This window comes from Alexandromys fortis, unplaced genomic scaffold, assembly GCF_014885135.2.
Source record: "Alexandromys fortis isolate MF-2015 unplaced genomic scaffold, M_Fortis_MF-2015_v1.1 scaffold_66, whole genome shotgun sequence".
In the NCBI taxonomy this organism is placed as follows: domain Eukaryota; kingdom Metazoa; phylum Chordata; class Mammalia; order Rodentia; family Cricetidae; genus Alexandromys; species Alexandromys fortis.
Genome location: NW_026067950.1, coordinates 4,830,952 through 4,853,510, shown reverse-complemented (window position 1 = coordinate 4,853,510; position 22,559 = coordinate 4,830,952). Strand labels below are relative to the sequence as shown.

General features: G+C 49.1%; 1 protein-coding gene across 4 annotated transcripts in view; it reads right to left on the bottom strand.

The window, feature by feature from the left end:
• The window catches only part of Abcc4 (ATP binding cassette subfamily C member 4 (PEL blood group)), a 205,409-nt gene that overhangs the window by 150,519 nt on the left and 32,331 nt on the right, over positions 1–22,559 (bottom strand). For all 4 annotated transcript variants that reach the window (XM_050150376.1, XM_050150377.1, XM_050150378.1 and 1 more), the window contains exons 2-4: positions 16,932–17,042; positions 16,267–16,387; positions 6,045–6,269 (exon numbers count right to left, since the gene is read on the bottom strand). In XM_050150376.1, coding sequence (XP_050006333.1) covers positions 6,045–6,269; positions 16,267–16,387; positions 16,932–17,042 — 457 coding nt within the window. The remainder of the gene's footprint in view (positions 1–6,044; positions 6,270–16,266; positions 16,388–16,931; positions 17,043–22,559) is intronic.

Here is a 22,559-nt window from a genome sequence, read left to right as displayed (position 1 = left end):
ATTCTGGGCGGAAGAGGAAGTGAGGTCAGACTCTGCTCTGCTTCCAGAGGGACCGGAGACGCCATGCTCTGCTCTCCCAGGCAGCTGCAACCCATGATGGACTTAGGCTAGAATCTTCCCGGTAAGCGCACCTTGGGGTGCTTACACACACCATTAGAAATGGGCTAGTCCAGGTGCGAGAATTGGCCTGTAAGGGCTAGAGTATGGGCCAAGCAGTTCTTTAAATGAATACAGTTTGTGTGTTGTTATTTCGGGCATAAGCTAGCAAAGCGGCTGGGGTGTTGGGGACGCAGCCCCGCCGCTCCTATTTCAACAGGTCACCTTGGGTTGGAAGCTAGCATGGGCTACAAAGAGATCTTTTCTCACAAAATAATCAGTAAATCAATAACAACCAACATATACGACAGCTTGGAAAAAAACCTCAAAAGCATTCTGCAGAGCGGAGAGTCCAAAGGTCCACGGCATAAATCCATCTATTCAACCGCCGCAGAGCTAAATGAGTCTTTAGAGATGACTACAGTTTGATTAACGGTGATCTGGGGCTGGGATGAGAGAGCCACTTCGCACCCTTGCCAACATCTGCCTGACTGTGCGTCTTCAAACCTCCCGTGACTGAGTGCCCTGGTACCAGGAATGTGGGAACACTCACCATATGTCAGAGTCCGTACTACACAGACAGACCCAAGGGTCCTTACCACAGAAGCGTGAGGTGGGAACTAATACTATTCTCATTTTACAAACGAGGACACTGGGGCTCAGAGCCTGTCACCTGAGGAAAACTAGACACAGGACAACTGAGCTTCACGTACACCGCTCCAAACAGAGCCTTGGATATAGGTTTAAGAACCCTACACAGAGCTTGGCTATGAGACGGTTATTCCACACCAAGTGCTTTACCTGAGTTATTTTATCCCAGGGACACCTCCATGAAACAGGTCTCTTTTATGGCATTTTAAAAAGCAGGAAACAGAGGCTGTAAGAAATTAACATATTTCCCTGTCTAAAACTTTGCATCTTGAAAAAAGGGCAAAATCAAGACTGAACCCCTGTCTGATGGTTCTTGAAGTCCCAGGATCCCAATCTCCATTCTACTGTCCTGCCACAGCGTTGGTACCCAGTCCAACTCTGAGACACTCCTCCATGGAGGAGCAGCCCATCAGAGACACCCCCTCCAGGGTGATGAACGGCATGACTGATGTGTGCGCCTGCAATCCCGTGGTGCCATCGACAGCTGAGGAGGATACACCTGTAAGCACAGGCTACCACCACCGTGCGCTGGAAAGTTAAGATGAACGTTTATGCAAGGCTTACGAGTATTATCTGGGTGATTTAAAAACGCCCCCTTTAGCAATTAAACGAGAACCTCTACAGGTAGGAGACAGCATCAGGGTAGGCTTAAAGATCCCCCCACAAGAATCCAATACCCAGCAGGAGGGACCACTGAACTACATGCAGTACCCTCTCCCGGGACACAAGACACCTCGCAGGACCACTGAACTACCTGCAGTACCCTCTCCCGGGACACAAGACACCTCACAGGACCACTGAGTTACCCGACGACACAATGCAGCAATCTCCATTTGAAAAAATGACTCCGCACCTTGCTGATTTGGGTGTCCAACCACAGAAATTAGCTCTTTCTTAGTAGGTTGGAAGACTGACAGTTTGCCCCATAAAACACCCACATCAAATGAAAGTTCATATTAGAAATAAAATAATAAATGATTTAGAAGAAAAATATTAAACTAGCACAAAGCTCCAGCTCGTTCTGCCAAATGTTAATACCGTGAGAACAGCAAGTCTGGCCGAGGTACCACTTACGATAAACACCGCATGGATTCCCTCTGACAGTACCTCAAGGTCCTCCCTACACAACCTCAGAAAGAAGGTCTAATTGCAGACCAACAGACAAAACATCGGGTCAAACCACATGCCACGCCTAGCTTTGGGAAGGCCAAAGTACCTGAAGATTGGCAGTTCCATGCTGTCTAAATATAAGGCGGTGTAGTCCACACTGAACTACAATTATTGTAAAAATAAAAACAAAATTAACTCTGATCTGAGAATAATGAATATAACTTCAGTCAATTGCCTTTTCCCAGTTCCCTGAGCAGGCCCACTACTTCAGCCAATCACCTCTTCCGGTCCCCTGAGCAGGCCCACTACCTCAGCCAATCGCCTTTTCCGGTCCCCTGAGCAGGCCCACTACCTCAGCCAATCGCCATTTCCGGTCCCCTGAGCAGGCCCACTACCTCAGCCAATCGCCTTTTCCAGTTCCCTGAGCAGGCCCACTACCTCAGCCAATCGCCTCTTCCGGTCCCCTGAGCAGGCCCACTACCACATTTTCAATCCGCACCGGCACCATTAAATACATCTGGAAGCGGAAGCGTCTGCAGAGTTAACACCTTAGACAGAGCTTGATGGCCTACAAGGGGACGCTGAAGCTAACACCTTAGCTGGAGCAGAGAACAAGCTCCCTCCCACCATCCTTCCTTATGGAACTCTAAAGTCAGTGAGGACCAACAGTTCTATGCAGAGCAGATCCTGCTGTGAGGAAGTCTGCTACTAGGAGCAACAAATTCCGCAATCAACAGCCTTAGCTTGGCTTGGTATTCAGAGCAAATCCACCTCTCAAAGCCAGTTCCTCAGAAATCAGTCCCAACAGGGAACTGGCCCTGGTTCTGCAAACTGGACGCAAAGTCGGGAAACCCACCCACATACTGGGCCAGAGATCTGAGAAGAGAAACTTTCTGTGCCTTGTGTATTTTATAATGAGAACACAGAACGTCAGTGTTGAGGCCATCATCCTGGATGTTCAAAGTGTGGACTTGCAGTTCTTTGCTAAGTTAAATCCCATAAAGACCCTGAGCCGAGATCAGACAGACAGAGAGAGAGAGAGAGAGAGAGAGACAGAGACAGAGACAGAGACAGAGACAGAGACAGAGAGACAGACAGAGACAGAGAGACAGATAGACAGAGAGAGAGACAGAGAGAGACAGAGGGAGAGAGACAGAGAGAGACAGACAGAGAGAGACAGACAGAGAGAGACAGAGAGAGAGACCGACCCATACCTACAAGGCACTAGGGAAGGAGGGCTCTAGCTGCCTTCTGCTCATTCGCACTTTGATTAGTGCAGCCATCTTCATTCAACATGGCCCTCCTCTCACACTGACGCCAAAGAACCAACCCCAGGACACCTGAAGCTGGACAAGTCACCTTCTTCTGCATCCCAGCCAACTAGTAAAGAAAGGACACTGGTCTCTCGGTGGAGGTGGCAGAGACTCACTCCCCAAGTGAGCAAGTGCAGAGTTTCAACGCTAGTGCAACTTTATTAAAGCTGTGACAGTCAATAAGTGACAAGTCATCTCATCGTGTGTGTGTGTGTGTGTGATGCCTAAGCACACACATGTGGAGACCAGCGAGGGTGACCCCAGGCTCCTCATGAATTTCTCCGCTTTATTTGCTAAGTCACGGTCTCTTGGTGAACCCAAAAGCTACCAATCTGACAGGTCTAACTAGCAAACTTGCCAAGAATTCTCCTGTCTCCGTTTCCTAAGTGCTAAGATTACACACAAGCCAGGCTTCCATGCTACCTGGCCTTTATATGGGGTCTGGGGATCTAAATTTTGTTCCTCTTGCTTGCATATCAAACACTTCATCCACCAAGGCATCTCTCCAGACCAACACCTTTTTTATAGAAGATCCATCCCATAAGGTCAATCAGTACCAAACCACAGCGATGAGTTCGATGGTTGCTCCATTTATACCGCCCAAACTGATTTCTCCTGGGACTACAAACTGACAATGGGGCCTGGGCATGTGCCGCAAACATCCGCAGAAGGGCCTTCCAGCCGCTCACCGCAGGCAGCTTCAGCCCCACAGAGCAGGCTCATGAGCTGAAGCAGCCTATGGCTTCAGCTCAGGCACGCCTCCAGCACAAGGCAGGCCAGAGGAAATTCATCTTTCCCACGCTCCTAGAGTTTCAGGCTGAATCTCTGGGCTTCACAGAGATACTTCTGGGATAACCACACCAACAAATTAATACCTTCGGGAGTCGTTTACTTACGGGCAGGTAAGCCAATCTACCAAGCTTGGATCGGATTCCCCAAAGGCCAGTTCCAAGTGTTAGCAGAGGAAATCGGAGGAAAGACAGGTGGAGTCACCTGCGCAAGAGCTCTGGTTACCTGAGCGGGCACCTCACACCTGACTGGTGTGATTGTGGTGTCCACAGCACAGTGGGAATGAGAATTCCCAGGTACTGAGAGAACTGAGCGGCAGCTAGGAGGATTAAAACCTAGACAATCTGAAGAGAAATTTCCATGTTCTCCTGCATGACAGACGAGGATGCCACAGACGTGATGACGGTGACGATGGTGATGATGAAGACCCCTTGACTGCACCCCACAGACATGACTACCATTTCCACATCACAGACAAAGAAAACACTGTATATGCAAGAGCCTAAAATAGATCCTAAGACGCCAGGCCGCCACAAGCCACAAAATCCCAAGATTAATAAACTGCTCAAAGGAAGAGATGTGAGAGGTACTTTGTATTTGCTGGAGAGAACCCATGCAAGTTCCAGATAGAGCATCAAAAAGGTAAACGATGGGGCAATTTCCACCATTTGATGTCATCTCCCAGCAGCAACTCAACCCTGAAAGATGAAGCAGTCGGAGAGATGTCTCAGCAATGAAGAACACGCATTGCTCCTGCAGAGTGCCTGGGTCTTCAGGAATGAGGTGCGATGCAGATTACACGCGCGGGTATGTGTCTGTGTGTCTGTCTGTCTGTGTCTGTGTGTGGTCTGTGCCTACGTGTGTGTCTGTGTGTGTCTGTCTGTGTCTGTGTATATGCACTGTCTGTGTGTGTGTCTGTCTGTATATGTGTGTGTCTGTGTGTTTATCTGTGTGTCTCTGAGTATCTGTGTGTGTATGTGTCTATGTGTCTCTGTGTGTGTATCTGTATGTGTGTCTGTGTGTGTGTCTGTGTGTGTAGATGCATGCAGAGAAAATAAAATACATAATATAAAAATGTCTTCCTTTGTTTAATGTAAAACAGGAAAGCAAGAGAGCATGGTAGATCAGCACGTGGCGCTGAGAGGGTCCTCCAGACCCTGACACCCCCCAGCACGTGGCGCTGAGAGGGTCCTCCAGACCCTGACACCCCCTGCTGGCGGCTGCTGTTTCCCAGTGGCATGCTTCCTAACTGTTAGTCAGGGCAAACCAGGAAGAATGTGGCATTTCCCAACACAAAAGGAACTGAGCACATCACACCAGGTCCCATCATTAAACTTCAGCAGAAGCAAGATAAAACACATTCAAAAATCAGAGCGACAAGCAACAAGGAAACTAAAGTTTTCTCCAAAAATACTTTTTCTTAAGTTTAAGATAAATGTGTTATACCAAGACACACAACTATAATATGCCCTGTATTTAATATGGGTTTGGCTTACATTTCTCTTTACCTTCACAAAATTAACGTAGTTAGTTAAACAACTGGTGTAAAAACAAACCTTCCTTTCTCAGAGACTCTTCTCTCCTGGGTTTAATACTGAGAACCCCATTTCCCTGACAATTTTTATATCAGTGAATAATTTATTAAACAGCACCAAAAAAGAACATTTCATAAATACAGCTATGAGATTTATCTATGAAAACACTGAAAATCAATTCTGTATTTATCTTTTACCTAGATTCACCATAAATTCAATATCTCGTCTGGTATTATAAGTAACCACCATCTGATAGCAAGAGGAGGCTTCCATGTTCTATTGGGAAAGTTTGCAGAATTAAAAATAGTGGTGAAAATGATGATAATTATAATAATTTTTATAGCCCAATCCAAAGAGCAAGCTTCTCTAGTGTGGTTTAAAATGTTTTATGACTGGGTCTAGTCAGTCTGAGAGGGTCTTGAACTTGTGACCTTCCTGCTTCAGCTTCCGTGCCACAACACCCAGGTTATTTACATAAACCTAATTTACAGAAGTCTTCCTTCTGAGGCTTCAGGCGAAGCCCATCTTTGGCCAAGTCACCGTCACTTACCTTCTGGTAAATCATGTGGCACATGGCAACTCTCAGCTTCATCCCGGCGCACTGCACGTGGTAAAAGTACAGGTGGTGCAACACAGCCAGGAGGAGCGTGCACGCAGACAGGATCGCGGCGTAGCCGTAAGCTGTATGCAGAGCCACGGAGTCGCTGGGATCATAGTTCTCAAAATACTCAATGAATTTCCCTAAAAGTACGGGCTGGACTACTCTGGTGGTCTCCTAAAAAAGAAAAAAAAAGGGCATTCATTAGAAATATAAACCACCAATTTTTCTCAACACAACTTTACTTCCACATGCCCCTCGCCCCTGACCTAAGGCAGAGAAAACTGCTGCCGTCATTACTACAGCAAACCAGTATTCTAACCTGAACTCAGAGCCACAGGCTCAAAGACAGATACATGTTAATACACTGGGATTGGTCCAGGCAGATGCGCAATGCATGCTAGAATCAACTTTAAAAGACACCTGGCAGGCTGACAAATAAATCCTGGCTGAAAATGAGTAAGGAAAAAAAATTAGTGGCCGAGGAGGAAAAGGCTAGAAATCTGATTAAATACACACATGCCAGCTCTTGGTCTGCCTTGCTTCCTATGGCCTCTCAATGCCCCACCCAGCCTAACAGGAAGTGACAGTGTGGTCCATTCACAAAAGACATACGCATGCTACCTCCTTCTGTTCCAGCCTTCTCAGCAAGGACATTTGTGAAAACCCAGGACCAAAAAGAGAATGTTCCAATCTTCCTCAGCGCAGGCTCTGCAAATCCGTGCATCCCAGATTCTGCTGGGCATGTGGAAAAGCCGCAGTCTGCACAGTCCCCAGGGAGACTGTGTAATATGTCTCTATCCCCTAGACACTGAGGTGTGCCCAGGGTTACTGCCACCTTTGCTGAGGCAGTCTAGGATTGAAAACTAAACATGGCGCAAACCGTTTTCTACCAGCGTTACAGCACCAGGCACTGATTATAAATCAAGATTAATAAGCATCTATTCTCCGAGACAAAAACCAAAAGCCAATACCAATGACGTGAGAGGCTCTGGGGAAAGCCATCTTCTGACCAGCAAGGAAGAACTGGAGCCCTCATTATACAACAGTTCCCTGACTCACAGGCCGCTCACACCCCTTCACGGACCCCTCCCCCATGAGAGAAAACCAAACACTCCCTGCAAATCAAAGTCACCAAAAGTAAACACGGGGGCCCACACCACTTCCTCCTCAAGGACAAAAAGGCAGGCTTGGAAATCTTTCAGACACTTGACTCTGAGCAGCTTTTCCTTTCAGATAACACAGACATGCAAACACCTGAGAGTTTGCTTCGCATGACTATTTTCTGTCCATGAGAAGGGACAGGGAACGAGAAGGAGAATAACAGAAACATCTTCCCAACCACTGATCCCCAGTCAGGACATTTGCAGGAGATGCCTCGGTCTCTCAAACGGGCTGTGACCCCAAATCTAACCTCCCACTCTGTACGCACGCACATGCACGCACACACACACACACACACACACACACACACAACTACACTGCCTTCCACGAGGTCATGGACGTTCTGAGTATTATACAGAAGGACATGCTACTCAACGAACGCATACGATCAAGGCCCTCAGACTCCATGAACTCAGAGGCTCCCTGTCACTTCCGTCCCCAGTAACATCTTGGAAGAAGGACAGAGAATTAATTCAAGAGCACCTGACCCCACGATCACAATGGCTGCACATTTCCTAAGATGACCCTTGCGTTTCCCTGAGAATTGAGGGCACCATGTTGTTCATATGGGGGACCTAGACCCTAGGACAAGCCGGGACAGCTGGGTCAACAGCACACTAACCTGGGCCCTGCACCTAGGAGCCCAGGGGCAACTCATACCACCCCAATTTGCCTGATACTCTGGACGAAGTCATGAAGTCTTTGTCACTTCCTCACAATTCTCCTGACAGGGAGCGAGCGAGCAAGCGAGCCATGGAATGGAAGACTTGGCAAATACAACAAAAGAGGTAACGAAGGGAAGGCAGGTCTCCATGCCCAAGCTGTGTGTTCCACAGCTAATAATCCCTTTATGCCTCTTAATGAGTAACAGCTTGCGGTCAATACCTCCTCCCATGGACCTATCCTTCCTATCCCCAACCCTCACCTAGGAAGAAACAATGAAACAACTACAAAAATGCCTATTCTCGCCGGGCGGTGGTGGCGCACACCTTTAATCCCAGCACTTGGGAGGCAGAGGCAGGCGGATCTCTGTGAGTTCAAGACCAGCCTGGTCTATAAGAGCTAGTTCCAGGACAGGCTCCAAAACCACAGAGAAACCCTCAGAGAAACCCTGTATCAAAAAAAAAAAAAAAAAAAAAAAAAAAAGCCTATTCTCACGCTTTTAACTGAACCGAATTAAGCTTTCTGGGAACCTAGAAGGGAAGGTGAAAATGTAGCCGGGTATGTATTGATAACATGCTTATAATCCCAGAATTCAGAGGTGGAGGCAGGAAAATAGTTTGCAGCTGGCCTGTGTCAAAAATAGTCGTACCTTCATCTTAGATCCATTCTGTGCCCTACCAAAGAAGTTCCCCGCCCTTTGTTCTCCCCAAAAATGGCCAATCTCACGGTACTACCGGAGGGCAAGGAGATCCCTCAAGGCCGCAACAGCCAAAGTTCTGACTCCGGCCCACACTGCCACTTACAAAGTTCAGTTAGACCCACACAGTCGCACTTCCCAGTCCTCCCACCCTCACTGAGACAGAAGATAGAATCACACCTACAAAAAGTGAATGTTTTAGGTAAGTTTACATTTTTGTCTTGGGACTTAGGCACAGCTATGAGACACAGTGGCACCAGGTCTGGGGCTAGACACTCTGGCACCTGAACCTCTGAGCCCCTGAAGGCAGCTACCTCCCAGTGGAGATTTGGTACTCGGTCTCCACCACTGTACTTTGCAGAGTAACTTACTACAGAGTTTGATGGGGCATTGTCCCCACTGGGCCTGGGGCCCCTTTCACGCTCCCTGAGGACCCGAGACTCTTCCTGCCTGGTTTCACAGTCCCTGATCTGTGTGATGGAAGCAAAGCAGAGGAAGCGAGAAAACTGTGAGAGAAAATGATGCTGAAGTAAAACCCACGAGCAGCAGTGAGCTGTGGGGGAAGCAGCAGGCAATGGACTGCAGAAAGGGCGGACAGGAGACAAGAGTTAGTGGAGGGAGACCAGAGACGGTGAGGTACGCAGCGGATCTGGGGAACGCATCACTACCAAGATCTCAGAGATGCAGGAATTGGGATCTTCCACCCTGAACTGCACCGTGAGACCACAGAGAAGGGGCAAGCATTTGTGGTATGTTGCATCCACGGAGGCCCAGATTCGGACTCCACAAAGTGTGTGGGGCCTGAGCTCCCCTACCAAAGGAGGACTCTGAAGGCAGAAACCAGTCCCAGGGGAACATCACTACTGTTTGTCTTGCCCCATCCCAGTGTCTGGTCTTAGCGCATGGTAGAAACGTGGTGTGGAAATTGCAGGTCCTTCTTTGGTGTCAGTCTGGAATGCTTCTATACAGCAAGAGCTGTATGGAAGAGTACGCAAGAACCCAGAACCTAGACGTAGGCTTCAAACCACTAAACAAAAGCACTCCGGCAGAACACAGCAGGGGAAAGTCAGCTCGGGAAACGCTGTGTTCAAAGGGAAAGATGATTCATAACTGGCTTTTAAAGTGACTTCCAGCCATCGAGACGGCTCACTGGGTAGCAGCGCTTGCCACGCAAGCACGGTGACCTGAGTTTGATCCCTGGAGCCCACAGTGGAAGGAGAGAAGTGACGCAGTTGTTCTTTGACCTACACACACACACACACACACACACACACACACACGCACAAATATTTAAAAGGGCTTAACTAAAATACAATCACCTCATAAAGGAGCGTGGAAACAGCAGAGAAGACAAGAGCAGCCTTCTTTAAAGATTATCTCTTTCCTGGGCCAACAAAAAGCTCCTTAGCCCCAGTAGGGAAGGCCAAAGGGCCACTCAACAGTTTGAAAACTAATTGTAGAAGAAAAGAAGTAAGACACTCTCTTGAGTTTTCTACACATACTACACCTCAGGGTAACCAAAAGACTAAGCAGAGCAGACCTAGACGTTGTGGGGAGGTCACAGCTAACAAACAAGGGGGGAAATAACGGCCACATCACCATGTTGCAGCCATCTCCCCTTAACCACAAGCATCCCCGACATCACACGGGGGAAACCAGCAAGCACACGCTAGGGTCCTCGAAGTGATGGCAGAGGGCACTGCAAAGTGGGGAGGAGCTTATCAATAGCTCCTGCTGCCAAGAGAACACATCCGGCGACTCAGGAGGGGAACGCCATCACACCAACCCAGACTGTGGGAACCTCTGCTCAACAAGCAGTTCGGTGTTTTCAATCACAAAAATACTGACCGCAAAGGTAACTGGAGAGGGAAGGACAGACGGGCAGACAGAAAAAAACCCAAAGCCATCTAAGTCAACGGGATGCATCTCACTGGACCAAAGTCCAAAGCATAGGGAAAACAGTGCAGCAGAACTGCCAGTTAAGAGCACATACTACACTTGCAGTAGGTCTGCGTTCAAGTCCAACACCCAAGCCGGGAGGTTCACAGCCATCTATAACTCCTACGCCCTCTCCTGATGTCTGTTGACCCTGTACTCATGCACAAACCCACATTCAGGCATGTGCATTATACATAATTATAAGAAATGATATGTGGGTGGATGGATGGATGGATGGATGGATGGATGGATGGATGGATGGATAGGTGGATGGGTGGATGGATGGATAAATGGATGGATGGATGGATGGATGGATGGATGGATGGATGATGGATGGATGGATGGATGGGCAGATGGATGGATAAATGGATGGATGGATGGATGGATGGGTGGATGGATGGATGATGGATGGGTGGATGGATAAATGGATGGATGGATAAATGGATGGATGGATGGATGAATGACTGGATGCCAGATACACTACTGATCATCTCAACTATTCAAGATGGTGAGGCCGGAAGAACAATTCAGACCAAACACCCTAGTTACCCACACAGTAATCAAATTAATCGATAAAATGTAGGCTTTAAAAAAAAAAAAAAAAAAAACAAGAGAGGGAAATGAGCCCTGGCAAGACACGCTGATGATATTAAAGCTGTAGTTAATGTGTCTGTGAACAACGGCACGGTAATCCTGTAGCAGAAAGCCCAACTGTTAAAGGTACAGACAGAAACATTTCCTAGATAAATGGTGTGATACACGGGGACAGTGGAGTGAGCCGGGCTCTGCATGACTCGCGCCTCGACATGAGTGGACAGATTATACTCAAGTGGGGCTTACAGGCAGACAGGGGCTCCTGCTTCTGGTCGAGTTTGGTGTTTCTAGAATGTCTTTAAGAGTCTATGAAAGAAAATGTTCCCCCAAGCTTGGCCCTAGATGGCAAGCAGCTGAGCAAGAATTACCACAGAGAGGAGGACTAACAAATTTTCCTCTTCCTATCGTCCCCCACAAGGAGTCCGCACAGGAGAGTGCGGGAGAGGGGAACAGAACATCTAAAAAAAAAATCACACATCTTTCTTTAAAAGCCAGGTCTGTCGCTTGCTAGTCCCACGTGTGCCATGTATTATAACCTCTTCTGAGCCTCCATCTACAACTGAGGGATCTGCCCTGTCTCCCTCAGAAGCATCCCGGAGTTGACCAGACGATCCCACAGTGGGTGTGAGCTCTGACTGCTTTCCTTAGGCCACGGGAAGAGCCTGGCACGCTCAGAGCTCTGGGGTTCAGTCCTCTGCACGAAACGCTTTAAAACTAAGTTAGATTAAAAGGCATGAACAAGCGCAATGGCTGGTGGCTAGGACATTAGCGTGCACAGATGGTTCTGGAACCCCGCGGCTTACAGACAGCCACGGCAGGGTAAGTGACTCGAACGGAGTTGTTTATGAAAGTCGAGTTTCCCTGGAAGCTGCATGAAGAACCCCACTTGAGGACAGTGTTTTAGCTGCTGATATTTATTCCCAACCATTACAAATACGATCTTCTCCCAGGGAAGCAAATGGTCCTCTGACTTTTTAATGGAAACATTTATAAGCATTTCCCTTGTTTCTCACTCAGGGCCATCACTGTGAACGTCAGTACGCTGATGCAGACTGCACAAGAGCCCACAGTGCAAACACGACCAACCACGCCGGCTTCATTCAAGGTTAGCTCCACCCGTCCCGGCCTGCGCCATCTTCCCCTTGGTACCCACTTGGCCTCCTCAGATGAGCTGATGGTGAGGGGCACTCAGAAGAAAGAACTGGAAGTGCAAAGGGTCAGGGTACCTCCCGGGGATCAGCCATGAGTAAATGCACAGATTGTTGACTTCTGACCCTGGGTTACCTCAAACAGCAGCCTCCATGAGCCCCTACAGCCTCTACCTGTAGCACAGACAGTCAAGTAAAAGGCTGCCCACATTTTTAACAGTCCCCAACACTATCTCCAGGATCCAATGCCGCCTTCTGGCCTCTGTGGGCACTACATGTGTGTGGGCACATAAACGGATACACACACACACACACACACACACACACACCGCATGCGCGCACATGCACACACAAAACACTCACACAAATAAAATAAAAGTAAACTCTAAAAAGTCTTGGCCAAAGGCCAAGTCGGCAGGTGAAGCTGGCGGTCTATCATTGCCCTTCTTGCCAAAGGTCAAGAGAACAAGACTTAGCCAACCCCTACCATGCCTTGCCTATGACAGGTACAAGCAGGAGAGTCCGCAAAGGCTCCCTTGATGTCCCCAGCTTCGTTCTCCCACAACCAAGAAACGTCACACCTCAAAACTCAGGCCTGGAGTGACGTGAGGGGGAGGTCTGTGCAGACTCTCCCCACAGTGCTCTTGCCTGCAAAGGCTCCAGATAGGTGGAAACACATTTCTGTCCCCATGGCATTTCCCTGGAGGTGCACCCAGGGGACAGACATGCTGGGAACTCACTGTCTGCTCAGAGCTGGCTTTCACTGGCCTGCAGGAGCGTGTCTGCATAAACCCTCTCCTACTTGTTTCTCGAATGTCACCATCAATTCTCAGTTCGCACCAGACAAGGTGGGGCCTACTTAGAAATACAAGCAAGACTTCTCCTGAGACTAGCATCTCGCTGCCTCTCCACCCGGGGAAGGTCTTGCTGGTGCGGGTGGGACACACAGATTAGGGGTCAACGCGGGTGTTGTGTTCCCAAAGGAGTACCGTGTGCTTTTGAGTCACTAAAGAAATATATGTTTTGCACAAAATGCCTCACTGAGCTCATCCTTCTGCAGACAAAACTCAGAAACCAATGAACACCACAGAGACGAGATCCCAAAAAAAACGAGAAACCAGTCCATAAACTATGAAACTAATGCTCGTTCTCCTGGCTCGGGAGTGAGCCGCAAGGATGGAAGCCTGTGAGAGTTGGGAGTGACTGTCAACCCTACCGCTTACAGAATTACCGGGGAGATGAGGGATCTCTAGACTTGATCCACTGAGGTGGGAAGACCCGTCCTGAATGTGGGTGACAGCATTCGATGGACTGGGGACCTGGGCTGAGTAAGGGGAAGGGCAGAGAGAGCACTGGCCCTCATCATGCTGCTTCCTGACTCCGGGGCCGCCAACGTGCTGTCCCACCGTGATGGGCTCAGATGGGCTCTCCCTCAGACTGCCAGCCGCAGCGAGCACTTCCTTCCTTAGATTTTGTCAAGTATTCGATCACAGCCGCGAGTAAAGGAACACATACAAAGTCATAAGCATCACCTGAAGGCGATTTCTTCTTGCTTTTTTTGAGACAGGGTTTCAGTAGCCCAGCTGACCTGAACTCTCTTCCTCTTGCTCCAACTCTCACCTATTTGAGTAACGGGCAGGTGCAACCACACCCATCGGGCCACGAACTTTGAAATGCGGCTGGATCCTTATTAGCTTCCTCATAAGAAATTACTTCTGAGCTGGACAGTGGTGGCACAGGCCTTTAATCCCAGCCCTCGGGAGGCAGAGGCAGGAGGATCTCTGGGAGTTCGCGGTCAGCCTAGTCTACAAGACCTAGTTCCAGGACAGTTAGAACTGTTACACAGAGAAAAGAGAGGGGGGAAAAAACTGTTTCAAAAAAAGAAAAAAGAAAAGAAATTATTTCTGACTTCTGCAGATTATCAGCATCAATGGACCAGTCCGTGAAAAATAAAAGTATTTGTGTTAGAATACATGCTTCTTTTTGGCTGACTGAAAAGAAAGAAGAGGAGGAGGAGACAAAGGAGGAGGAGGCAAAGGAGGAGGAGAAGAAGGAGGAGGAGGAGGAGGAGGAGGAGGAGGAGGGGGAGGGGGAGAGGGAGAGGGAGAGGGAGAGGGAGAGGGAGAGGGAGAGGGAGAAGAAGAAGAAGAAGAAGAAGAAGAAGAAGAAGAAGAAGAAGAAGAAGAAGAAGAAGAAGAAGAAGAAGAAGAAGAAGAAGAAATCCCAAACATCATTTTCCCAGCTGAACACAAAAGACTCGTAGCTCCCCAGATGTGACTGCGTTGAAAGGGCTGCTTAATTATCACAGCAGGGGTCACGGCAGGGAAAGCGGAGCCACCCAGAGGCAGCCCAACTTCTGCTGCAGGACTTCAGGTCCATCTGGACACACTGGACACACTGACCCGCCAGTGACAGCCCCTGTCCAGGACTGCATGGGACTTTCCGGCCCCAGGAGACACTGGACAAACGCAGGTGCCACCACTCCTCTAAGGCCCTCCGGGCTCCAGCCTCCCTAGGCTAAGGTCAAACAACAGACTTGAGGAGTTTCGGGGCAAAGTTCATGACCTTAGACCAGCCCCAGTCTAGAAGGTTTGGGCTCCTCTCAGAGTGGCTGAAACAGAAACTCAGCTAGCTGTCATCTATGTTTTAGGGTGGCCCTGGGTACAGGATACTGAGAACTCAGCACTTGGGGAGCTGTTGATAATAAGAATACCTCCCACCTCACCGAAGTCCTAAAAGGAATAAAATTAACATCATGGATAAAGGATTCATACATGGTTTCTGGTGGCAGCATTTTTTTTAAGAACCTTTTTTTATTTCTGAACTGCCAGCACTCAGGTCAGGAGGTGGAGGCTCACAACGGCCTTGAACCTCCACCTCTAAGGGATCAGACCTCTTCTTCTGGCCTCGTCAGACATCCCAATACAAGTGGCATAAACACACATATACATAAATAAAAACACAAAGGGACAAGCCACGCAGCCAAATTTTCAGGATCCCCCTCCAGCAAGCTACTGACCAGCACAGGCCCTGATCTTTCTGGACAACCCTGAAGGGTCTCTCAGCTTTCCACCTTCGGCTGATCAGCGCATTCGACCACTGGTTTCCACTCTGTATGCCAGGCTACCAAAACTCAACTTTAGACCAGCAATCTCTTCCGAGGCAAGACCAGCCAACTAGAGTGACCAGCACAGAAGGCCACTAGAGTTCAAGCTGGACCATGGTCCAGAGTGGGTACAGCTCTAGGTGCCCGGGCACATGGCACCAAGTCTTATTTACCTGGGAGGGGAAAGTTGGCAGTACCCTTCTCGGGGAAGCATTTATCGGATTTGGCACGGGGAGGTTAACAATGACTTGTTGGGCACCGGTTATTCCGGGCTTCGGCCCAAGAGCACTTCCTCCAAACCACAGGACATGTCTCCTCAAGCATGATCAAAGATGTCTCTGGATCTCCCACACTGCAGAACGCCGGCATGCAATATGCACCATAGGGCACTGTGGCTTCTGGTGACACTGGACCTTAGGCCTTGTGAAAATGTGTTTATTTTGTGTGGATGTGTGTGTCCCTAAGTGCGGTGTATGTGCACTGAGCGCAGGGTGGAGCCCAGGGAAGTGAGAAAATGGTACAGGATCCCGCTGGACTAGACTGGGGAGTGGTTCTGAACCACTATGTGGGTGCTGGGAACTGAACCCCAGACCTCTGCGAGAGCAGTGAATGCTCCTAACTGCTGAGTTGTCAGAAAAAAACAGTAACATCCATCAGCGTCAGCCACTTAAGCATCATGGCCCACTCCAAAGACACAACTAACGGAATTCATTATTCTTCTTCTCTGAGCTCAACACACTCCAAAGTTCATCTGGCCTCTCCTCCCTGCTGGTTCCCACTGCCATCCATGAAGATCAACAGTGAGTGTGTCTCCTCCTGGTCCACCCACTCAGAAACAGGGGCCAGGTTAGAGCAAACATTTACCTCAATTAACGTAAAAATTCCCAAAACCAGGTAAGATTTCCAGTAACACTTTATGATCGCCTTGGTTAAGGAAGGCTTCCGTGCGTCCTTCTTGGCTCTCAGGACTTCTTTATCCCAGTACCTGCAAAAAGACAGAAGCTGAGTCAAGAATGGTGTGCATGGTCATTGCGCAAAACGGAGAGGTGGCAGGAGGACAGAGGAGTGTTTATGACAGGGTTATTCTGAGATGCGGCACAAACACCAGCTAATTGTCCCGGGGGACCCAGAATGATGGGTGAGGGAGACTTTGCTGCACCAGAAAAATGGGCCTCAAGGGGGAACATCTCAGGGAACACGTTACCGCCGAGCTTTGCTGGACGACAGCAACCTTGGTAGCCAGAGAAGGCAGGCGCTCACTCTGATGTAAACCTCATCCAGGGACAGATCTCAGGCATGGACAGCCTGTGGAGCAGGCTCCCCTCACGCCTACCAACATGGGTTTTCATTCCCAGGTCACTAAGTCAGGCCAGCCTGAGAGGAAGCGCACCATGTTGGGAGAAGGAAGCCACAGCAAGGTCTGCAGCAAAAAGCAAGGGACCCGAGAAGGCCAACCCTACTGCAAGCCCTAAGCCGCACAGGCCGGGCTCTCCTTCCCTCACCTTCTCTTACTGTGTCACACCCCTTACCCTTGCAGTTCCTCTCCGAGGTGCTTGGAGCGATCTTCTGGAAGCACTGAGAACATGTCATCTTCCTCCAACCTCCGCGAGTGACCAGTTTTAAACAAGGGGTTGAGCCACCTGTGAAAGAGTTAGAAGGATGACATCGTCAGAACTACACCTTTGTGTTGAAGAAGTCGCCCACCTCTGGGCAATTTGTCAGCCTCCAGATTTTAAGCATACGAAGGCAGAGAGAAGTCAAATCTGTACTAATTCACACCATACACACGTGTGTGTGCACACATGCATGCTTACACTGGGAGACCCTGGGGGTGGTGATGCCCCCAATCAATGAGAGCACTCTGACGCCCGGATAGCCAGAGCTTCACTTCTTAATAGCATCTCCCTTATAGAGACAATGGCACCTTAAAAACAGCTGATTACCGGGGCAGAAAAGGTGCTAGGTGGACCGCACCTTCTTGTACTGCAATATAGGGAGACGCTCAAGGAACCATGAAGATAGGGCCAAGAACAGAAGAGCTAGACAGAGGGGTCCCACTGGACAAATCTGGGAAGCATTGGGAGTCCAAATCAGGAAGATTGGTAAGGCACTGTAACCACTGAACAACAAAAGAATCCAGAGTCCTCACTGAGGAAGAAGAGGAAAGCTCCTACACAGACCACACCATACAGTTAGAAAACACCAGTAGAGAGTGGGGGCGTTGTCCAGTATTAGAGTGTACTGGGCCCTAAAATCAATCCTCAGTACACCCTCTTCCCCGCAAAGGAAAAGAAAATTGCCAAGAGAAGCTAAGGGGTTTCAGCAGTACCGAGACCTCAGCAGCTCTGGGAAGCAAGGTGTGAAGTGCTCAGGACACTCCAGAGGCACAGAGCTTTGACTGGGAGCAGTGACAGATCCACAGGACTGTGGCAGACAAGGCAAGGGCTCCTAAAGGTAAACCTGGGTCTCTAGAACGTTCCAACGCTTCGCCTTGTCCACCCTAGGGATCCTGAGTGACACCACGAGAAGGAGAAGCCAATCGGGTCACCTCTTTCTCACCACCCTCCCCAGGGAGCACTTGTCACCCCGCCTACCCGGGGCTCCACGTAGGTGGGCTTCCCAGACACAACTGAAATGCCTTCCACAGGCCTGAGCCCTTTCTTCCAGTAGAACATCCGGAATTTTCCAGTTAGTACTTCCGAGTGGAATTCATTAGCATGTTTTCAGGCTTAAAGACTTGTGATGGTTTGTGGTGGGGTTGTTTTGTGTTGAATCAGCAGGAAAAGACATTCTGGGAAGACAGACTAGCTAAGAAAGGCTCAGGTGTGGAGACGTTATCAGGTAACTGCTCAGCATGTACAGGACCTGAGTTCAAACCCAAGAACCAACCCCTTGAAGAGGACAGAGGAGGAAGCAGGAAAGAAACACTGCTGACCACGACCAAAGAGACTGAGCAGTGAACAGCATTTGTAGCATATGCAGGAATGTTACAGAGAGGGATGTAATATTAAATTAAGAAATACGAACTCAAGGGACTCCAAGTTTCCTTTAGAAGATGCCACAGATGGATCCTCCCAGGCTCTCTCACTACCCAAATCTCAGAAAACCCAGCCGAGACACATGGTTTCATTTGCTGCCAGACAGGTATACTGAGATAAGAAACTATCTTTGATCATCTGTGTAATAAATTATATATGGTCGGATATCACACATGACCTTCTGATGAACAATAACGGATTATACTATGATAATCCCTAAAATATTATAAGGCCAAGTGGCATCACGAGCCGTCTTAATTTGTGTGAGCACAGGCAAGGTTAGCTGAGTGACAAAGCCGCCCAGGGACAACTGCTCAGAATACGTCTCTTTGGTTAAGTCACGGATGATCACACATGGAGACCCAGGTAAACAGATGCCTTCATTCTAACTTATCCCCGGGGAAACTGCATTTCATCCTTGTTCAACACGAAGACCCCAACTCCTTCAGAGCAGCAAGCACCCCCATGCGACTCGCAACCCCTGCCGATAACACAGCACCTGTGAGATGGGAGCGACAGCTACTGAATGGATGAGATGGTGTCTGACACAGAGGGTCAGGTCGCCATGAGCAGGGACCACAGTGTGACTTTGGGAAGTCAATCTATTGTACCATGCTGAAGCGCAAATACACACTCATACACACACAGAGATACACACATTCATACACAGAGACATACACACACACACACACAGATACATACTCAGACACAAATACACAAAGACACACACACTCATACATAGAGACATACACACACAGAGATACACACACTCATACACATATACACATAGACACACATACTCATACATAGAGACATACAATCACACACACTCATACAGAGACACACACTCACACAGAGAGATACACATACATTCACACACAGAGAGACACAGACACACAGAGAGGCACACACTCACACAGACATACACACTCACACACAGATACACACACTCATACAGAGACACACAGATACACACACTCAATTACAGAGACACACACACATAGACATATACACTCACACAGATACACACACACTCTGTGTACACACAGAGACCCTATGACGATTTGAGATTGCTAAGGGAAAGTTTCTGCAACACAATAAACCTCTCCCCCGACACAGTAATCCAAATCAGACCAAATTAAACCAAACTAGAAAAAGCCCAGGTTTAATGTAGGAGACAGGGAAGGGAGAGCAGAAAACCTAGTGTTTGTGCTCCGGGGTACAATTTAAATACCCTGTGGGACCGGCCTTGAGCATCTCTGGGAGGGGTTATTGTCTGACGGGCTTTCTCGGGGTGGACTGAGGCAACTCCCAGGGGAGGGGGCTTAGGATGAAACTTCCACCAGAACATTCCAGACTCTTTGGATATATGGATGCCAAGGCCTTAACCCAAACATTACAGACTCTGGGTATGTGGATGCCAGGGTCTGGGGCGATGCTTCCAACCAAACAGTTATCATAAACAAAACAGGGTGACCCGAGGCTGGTCCCACAGGGGGTGGCAGTGGAGGGCTCGTGGCCACGGCGGGTGAGGGACAGATACGCCAAGCAGAGAGAGCTTGGGAACAGAGTTTATTTGGTGGGTATTGGAAATGGCGTAGAGTAAGGGGTTATGGAGGGAGGGACAGAAGAGAGAAAGAGAAGGGCAAGGGAAGGAAGAAGACAAGAGAGAGGCTTCCGCCTCTCCAGAAGAGATCTGAGCTAAGCCCTTTCTCTCTGCACGCTGGTTATCTCCAGCCATGTGTTCCAGTAACGGAAACTTACACAGCCCTAAACCCTGACTCCTGACCTAACATGCTGCAATACTAACGCAGCCATGCAGCCTTTCACTCATCTGATCCCTCGGTTCCTGTGTTTCTGGGGAAATGTCTGAGAAGCCCCCCTCTTTGCGCTCCATACCCCACATGGTCTCACCTGGGTAGAAACTAGGTTCTATTAACAGGCTTAAATCATGTTCCGCCTCTGCAAGCATGAGCTTAGTTCTCAGAATACTGTTTTCCTCTCAATTATTCAGTTTTAGTATTTCTACATGTGACTTCCTGCAATGGACATAATGGTGTTAAAAATAAATAAATAAATAAATAAATAAAGCACCTGACTCATACAAGCAACTGCTTATTCCACATCCCCTCCCGTACATCTAATAAGGACCTCAAATTTTAAAATGTCCCCCCAAAAATGGTGACTTCCCCTTTGAAACCCTGCCCGTCACATGGCCTCTTCTCCTTTAGATAACAGACGTCACATGTTTCCAGCTGCCCAGGCTTTGGGAACCCTCAGGGCCTTCCAACTGTCTGGAAAAATCACATGTCCACGCCACCTGCAAACCTGTCACTTTGACCTGCGGAACTGCCACACTGACCGCCTGGGAGTTACATCCTTCCCTTAACCCACACTTAAATTTCCCACTCAGGGAACACATCTGAGAGGCTATCGCAGTTCACAGTTTTAGAACAATGCTTTCCTTCAAAGCGTGTAAGTGCCGGAAGGCTGGATGACCTCATTTGAAGCCACACAGAACACACTGGACACGCAGAAGGCACAGCTTGGCCCAACACATGGATGGACACTCTGCAAGTCCTTAGTTCTGATTTATTTCCACCTCAGACCCCATTCTCAGTCTGTGGTATGGAGCAGAGCAACCGAGACAGAGACTGCACAGGAGGGGTGTCCCGAGGAGGTGGCTCTCGGCCTGGAATGTACAGGAGGAGGTTCTCGGGAAGAAGGTGACATGAGGAATTTGGTTTCCAGTTAGTCCGTGACTAAATGCTGCCAAGGAGGAGCTGAGGCTAATCGCTAACATCAGCTTCTCCTCTGGCATGCCGGTTAGTTGGCTCTGACTGCACCTGCCCGCCCAGTAAGCAACAATATCACCCAACAAAATCCTGCCAAGTTTGCCAGGGCTCCCTCATCACCAGGTTCCCGGTGGCCTGGCTTGGAGAGCCCAGCACGCACGATGCCCTCCAGCTCTCCCCACTCTGCTAGAAACTGTACTTCGGTCCTCGCTCGGCGCAGATCTCAGTGGAACCCATCCACTGTGTGGGGGGACAGCGAGGACAGGCTGTGCTATCTCAGGGTGGATCACCACTCCGCCTCTGCAGACCAGTTCCAAGCCCAAACCACACTAAACACACAGATGAGACATCTACCAAGTTGACATTGTTCCCCAAACCCTCTGTTGAGGGGTGTGGTGGGGCATGCCAGAAAGCCCAGCCCTAGGGAGGTGGTGGCAGAAGGATCTGACATTCAAGGTCATCTTGGGCGTAGCTAGTTCAAGTCCAACCTGGGCTACCCTGTATCAAAGCAAACAAAGCCCCAAATTCTCCTACTTCCGGGAGGCCTCTTGCCTGGTGTGTGTTGAAATAAACAAGTTCTGTTTCCCTCCCTGGTGTCCAGAGCCCTGCACTCCATCTATAGCCCCACTCCCCATGAATCCTCACATGCTGTAAGCTTTAGTACAAGGTTGGCTGGCTCAGTGGATTTGTGATGAGGCAGTGGATCATGGTAGGGGCGTGCGGTACCCAAAGATGCTCACTTCGAGATGGCTGGGAAAGGCCTAAGTGTCCTATCCAGGGGCTTCAGGGCCGTCGCGGTTCAAATGTGTCCCCTAGCTTCCCTTTCCTCCCAAGAGGAAATCCATGCTGTTCAGGGCTTCCAAGGCTCCCTCATCTTATCATCCCCAAAATAACCAGCTCCAAGAACCTGCACTGTGAAGGAACACACAGACAAATGTCCCCAACTTCTTCAAAAGAACACTTCACAAAGTAAAATGAAGAATCGCATGACCCCAGTCTGGCTACCTGAGTTCCATGATTGGGACTGGACAACAGAGCAAGGCACCTTTGAACTACTAAAGAAAGGGTCATCTGAGAAGCGGGTGGCAGTCTCTTACCAGCTCATCTGGGTCACTAATGTAGCAGGACAAGACTAAACTGTCACCAGGATCCCAATTGTGAGATGCTGGCTAGCACTGACTGTTTGAACCAAACTATTTCCTCCAAATGTTCAAACCTGGCCTCCCATAAGATGTGACGTAGCTCTTGCTTCCAAGCTCAAAGAGCTGTGAGGGATAGGGAAGAATGGAGGAAAGGAAGGAGAGAGGGAGGGAGGGAGGGAGGG